At 34.3% G+C, this 5,801-nt stretch overlaps 1 protein-coding gene across 1 annotated transcript; it reads left to right on the top strand.

The window, feature by feature from the left end:
• Positions 1–1,248: 1,248 nt before the first annotated feature.
• Positions 1,249–4,900, top strand: LOC106313978 (agamous-like MADS-box protein AGL8). Its single transcript, XM_013751923.1, has 8 exons — positions 1,249–1,561; positions 2,429–2,507; positions 2,619–2,683; positions 3,014–3,113; positions 3,243–3,284; positions 3,413–3,454; positions 4,375–4,484; positions 4,589–4,900. The coding sequence occupies exons 1-8, from the start codon at positions 1,377–1,379 to the stop codon at positions 4,695–4,697; spliced, it is 732 nt and encodes a 243-aa protein (XP_013607377.1). The 5' UTR covers positions 1,249–1,376; the 3' UTR covers positions 4,698–4,900.
• The last annotated feature ends 901 nt before the right edge of the window (positions 4,901–5,801 follow it).

Genomic DNA, 5,801 nt, shown 5'->3' with positions numbered 1-5,801 from the left:
TCAACGGCGGCGACGGCGGCGAGGCGGCGACGCGGCGGCAGCTTCCCGGCGGCGAACGGACGGTGGTCGGTCACGGCGGCTCCGGCGAACGTTGGTCGGAGACGGCGGCGCGTGGCCGGAACTCGCGGTGGCTCCGGCGGACGGCGGTGGCGCGTGTGTTTCACGCGCGCGCCGAGGCGAATCTTCGGGAGGCGCGTGCGGCTTCGTCCGGGCTCCGTTTGAGGCGTGGTTGGTGTCTACGGCTTCGTCTCGACGAGAGGAACACGATGATGGCCTTGGATGTACGAGATGATCAATGGTTAGGAAGTTATGGGTGATTTACTAAACGGAAACGAAAATGAACTTAAGAAATGCGGTTTTCGGCGGTTACCTAGGGCGTTTATCGGTGGTGGCAAGCTGAACGTGATCACGGCACACGGTTGCTCCGGCGACGAGCTCAGGTGAGCTTTCTCTCTCTTTCTCTCTCTCTCTCTCTCCCTCTCTCTCTCTTTCTCTTTAAAGAAGTTGGGGATGGTGGAGATGGTGGGAGTGGTGGGGATGGTGGAGATGGTGGAGATAGTGGGGATAGTGGAGGTGGGTCATTACAATAAACTCCATATTATAATATGAAAGAAGATACCTTTAAATTAAGGATAAAACCTAGAATTCAAAATCTTAATTAATTTTCTGGTAATATTAAAATTTGTTTTACATTTTTGGTTTTTATGAATATAATATGCATAAGATAGTATTTGATAATTTTAGGAAAAAAGTACTTGATAAAATATTTTTACGTCGTGTTCAACATTTTTATACTTTTTTTACTGGGGAAACACGTAACGAGTTAAGGATCCTTTTTTCCTTTTAATACCCATTAACATTTGAGTTCTTGATATGTTTTTTCTTAACCTTAAAAAAAAAAGCAATGGCAAGAAAAAGACCGTACGGTACGGAAACAACGTTAGCCAAAGGGGAGGCACAAAACTAACGAACAAGTTATTATTACTACAGAAGTAAACAACCTATGAGAACTCGACAATACATCATATGGTTTATTTACCAAACAGCCCTTAACTTTGTCCCCACCCTGGTCTTTTCCTCTCTCTATGTGGCTTTTCTCTCTATATCCCCAAATATCATCGTCTATGTGACATCAACATACAGTATTTATACCACATCACTTATGTCACTATTCACACGCTTGCGCCACTGTAAACTCACGCGAAACCCAACAAAAGTCCACAAAAAAAAAATAAAAACTATAACAATATTTAATTTAACACAAAAGATACCCAGAGAGACATAGGAAAGAAAGAGAGATATATACTTTGGTCATTTCAGGGTTGTCATTTCTCTCTCATGTTCTTGAAGATTAAGGAGAGAGAAAAGATAGAGAGATGGGAAGGGGTAGGGTTCAGCTGAAGAGGATAGAGAACAAGATCAATAGGCAAGTTACTTTCTCAAAGAGAAGGTCTGGTTTGCTCAAGAAAGCTCATGAGATCTCTGTTCTCTGCGATGCTGAGGTTGCTCTCGTTGTCTTCTCTTCCAAAGACAAACTCTTCGAATATTCCACTGACTCTAGGTAATTATTATCTAATGGTTTCATTCGTAAACCATATATTATATTATATATTCACATCGATCTTATTATCCATCTGTTTTCTTGATTTTTTAGTAAGATTTGTTTCATAAGCGTATGTCTCAATCTAGATCTAAATCTTGTCCCTTTGTGTTGCATATCTACTGTAGATTTGTTTTTTCCCTAAGAAGTGGCTCGAGAAATTAGGGTTTTTTGGGGATTTGACGTACGGACGCATGAAAAAGCTGTTTATGTATAGAAAATAGCATGAAATTATGATACTTTGTACACAGACTCACGATTTGATTGCCTCTTTTGATGTATGCAAGGACGTGCACACAGACACGTACGATAATATATGTATATAACGTGTATAATAGTTAATCAATAACATACATTTGAAAGCAAAAGAAAGGTTGATTTGAAACAATGGAATAAGCATTTACAAGGATATGCTATAATCCATTGGATACTAACATATATGTAAGTTCGTACTGATATAAATGCATTTTTGAGTCTGTACATATATCTTTTTGAGTTAAAGTGTACATATATTTGTTTGTACGATCATATACATATATATCATACCGTTTGCTTAGATAACCGAGTCAGATAATTGAGATTGAATTTGTACGCATATTTCCTATGATGACTCGTGGACTCACCAAAGCCAGGTTTTATATACATTTTTGTGTTATATGCTAACTTTTAGCGATCCTTTGTCAGCATACCAAACAATGTAATTAAGCTCTTGGCTAACACTTTGTGACAAATTAATGTTACACATTACAACGCGTTTGAAATCTAATCTGATATACATGGATCAAATTAATGAAGTATATTTTGATTGTTTTTTTCTCTGAAATATAGCATGGAAAGGATACTTGAGCGATATGATCGCTATTTATATTCAGACAAACAACTTGTTGGCCGAGACATTTCACAAAGTGTAAGTTTTAAGCTTTGTTTCTTCTAGATGTTTATGTACTCATAAGTCTTGCTCAGTTATGTATATTTTGTAGTAACTAGTTTCTATCATATATATCAATTAATGTTGTAGGAAAATTGGGTTCTAGAGCATGCTAAGCTCAAGGCAAGAGTTGAGGTACTTGAAAAGAATAAAAGGTATATTATAAATACATATGTAGTGCCATATCGTCTTCAAGTGCATTATGTCAAATTAAGATTGTAGATCAATCTGTGCTTTAATCAAATCGCAGTTTAACGTAAACTTATTCAATTTGGTTCCTTAGTCCTAATGGTAAAAAATCGTAACACATTACACATAAGTTAAACTAGACTTGCTATTTGTGTCTTGGATCCTAACAATGTTCATTTTCTGTATGGAAAATTGATGGTAAAACTTGGCGTAATATCAGATAGGTAGCGAGGTAACATAATTACAAGTACACTGGTTACATCAGTAATCACTAATCAGAAAACTGAAATGTGCAGGAATTTTATGGGGGAAGATCTTGATTCCTTGAGCCTAAAGGAGCTTCAAAGCTTGGAGCATCAGCTCGACGCTGCTATCAAGAGCATTAGGTCAAGAAAGGTAATACGAGAACGTTAGTACACATCTACATGTCTATGTAAATATTTAGATCGAAAAGTGAGGTTTTTGGCTATGAGTTTGAGCTGAAATCTGTGATAGTTTTGTTTAATGAATTTGTAATATTTGCAGAACCAAGCTATGTTCGAATCCATATCAGCGCTCCAGAAGAAGGTAAAGTGTCTCAATTAGATACATCATCAAAACAATTTATTTATATATATATAACTTGCTTATTTTATTTGTGTTCCACAAAAAAAAGAATAATAATAAAAATACTTTATTTCATTTAAATGTATCAGGATAAGGCCTTGCAAGATCACAATAATACGCTTCTCAAAAAGGTTAGTTTTTGAATTAAATGGTTATAATTAATTTAAAACGGGACTAAAGGTTGAAAATGAAATAATTTACAATAATATATTATATCAGTATCTCACCAAATTTTACATCTAAAGATTATTTTAACTATATTACTATAGCATAAGAATATATATATATATATGAACATATGTCTCTAAAATATTAATTTACTAAATAATTCTCTACAAGTTTTATAAAAATATCAGCAATAGAAGTGGTTAATTTGTATTTATTTATTAGTAGTGTTTTTAATACCCTTTTAGCAATACAAAGTGATTATTTATTTATTATTAATATTTCTAATAAATACCAATGTTGAAAACATAGATATAAAGGCACTAACAGTACAATCGTTTGTACTTTTTGATACAGCCAACTAAACACCGATTAGTTGCAAAACTATGGGGGTGATTGGTAGTTGATAGGTGGTATCCACGTCCCTATTTATTTTTAAAGCATTAAATTTAAAGCAATCAAGCTTTATTTTTTTTTTCTGAAACCACGGTTCTTGAAATAACCTACAGCTGTACAAGTGCTCTACAGAGCCAAATATCCAAAGCAATTGTTTAGTACTTTGCATAAAATTCTACAGCAATAAAATCTAAAGCTACAGTCATTACCAATCGGACCCTATATTATACAGTTTGGTACATTAATTGATCTAATATTTAGAACCTTGATAAACATACAAATATCTATTGCTTTTGCTAACTTTTGGGTATTATATTCAACTATACGCAACTATACTTGTAAACTTCAGAGTGGTTATGTTTTTACTGTATAGAACATATAATACTAATATATAATACTAATTATATATATATAGTAAGTAAATATGAAACAAAACATGCAATTCGTACATCTGTAGTATTAACAACGACTAAAACTATAATAATGATAGATTAAGGAGAAGGAAAAGGAGAAGAACACGGGTCAGCAAGAAGGACAATTAATCCAATGCTCCAACAATTCTTCAGTTCTTCAGCCCCAGTACTGCGTAACCTCCTCCAGGTTTCCTCTCTCTCCCTCTCAGTAGCATTCTAAATTACATTTAGATTATGATTAATACATCTCTAGCTATGGAAGATTCTGATTCATAATTATTTAATGGGCAGAGATGGCCTTGTGGAGAGAGTTGGGGGAGAGAACGGAGGTGCATCGTCGTTGATTGGACCAAACTCTCTTCTTCCAGCTTGGATGCTACGTCCTGCTACCAATGAGTAAAATTACCTAAGTATGATATTAATGTTCAATAATTTCATAATGTATCAGCTTTTTTGGTGACTTGACTCTTTATTAATACTGATATATATATATTTGTAATGACGGAATTACAATGTCAAGAACGTACGTACGCTATTACTAGATTCACTGTGTCTTAAGAACGAATATTCATATCGTTGTGATGATTTCTGATGAGTGATGTATTGATACTTCTCCTTTTACTGTGGCATAAATTCGTGAAAGCAAATTATCAATTTTATATTGTTCGTAAATGTTCTCAATAGGTTTATGAATTTACAAAGTCTTATATCCAAAATTTCTCAACTCTGCTTTCATTGTAATTTGTAAATCAACTCGTTATGGTGCTTTTACCAAAAAAAAAAGAAGAAAAGTCGTTATGGTGCCCTTTAAAGTTGTCACCGCATGGTACAGCGTGTCACAGATGATTATCATGATTCTTGAGAGAAAGGAAAAGGTTGTACAAATAAATATAGAAAACAACCAAACTTTAGCATATATTACAATTTACAAATAACCGATTGTTATTTGGTATTTAGAAAAACATTAATTTTTATTTTGGGATTTCTCCGATAAAGTTATCAAAAGAAGCATTGGTGACAACTGTGGTTGTAGATTCTTACAATCAAAACCCATAATTTTCCAAGTTAAAACCTAAAATATATATTTTTATTTTTCTTCAACAAATTATTTTATTCTATAATTTATATATTTTGCTTTGTTAATGTTTCAGTTGAACTAACAAAACTAACTACAAAGCATATTAGTTTGAGTTTCAATTTTTTTTAAAAGACTCGGTTTTCAAAAAAAAAAGAATCAATGTTCATTTATGCCACCTAAAGGCAAACCTAAGGAAGATAAGTCTTATAGACCACATTTTCAGAATTGTATGGAGGAAAAGACTATTGACTCTTTAAGATCCGACAATTGACTTAGAATAAAATATTCAATAAGTCTTTGGTGTTGTCTGCCTTGAAGTAGTCGTTGACGCAGTTGCTAAAGCAGACGTCGTAGTGAGTGGTGAAGACCATGAGGAGTCAAGATGCTGAGCTGGAGTCGTGTAGACTTAGAGAGCAAAGAAGTATA

This window comes from Brassica oleracea, chromosome C9 (genome assembly GCF_000695525.1).
Source record: "Brassica oleracea var. oleracea cultivar TO1000 chromosome C9, BOL, whole genome shotgun sequence".
Taxonomy (NCBI): Eukaryota; Viridiplantae; Streptophyta; class Magnoliopsida; order Brassicales; family Brassicaceae; genus Brassica; species Brassica oleracea.
This window is presented reverse-complemented; position numbering and strand designations above follow the sequence as displayed.

Excerpts from the sequence above, each read along its gene's own strand:
- LOC106313978 (XM_013751923.1), top strand. The coding sequence starts at position 1,377 with ATGGGAAGGGGTAGGGTTCAGCTGAAGAGGATAGAGAACAAGATCAAT. Across the intron at positions 1,562-2,428 it reads GAATATTCCACTGACTCTAG|CATGGAAAGGATACTTGAGC; the intron begins GTAATTATTATC and ends TCTGAAATATAG. Across the intron at positions 3,285-3,412 it reads TATCAGCGCTCCAGAAGAAG|GATAAGGCCTTGCAAGATCA; the intron begins GTAAAGTGTCTC and ends TAAATGTATCAG.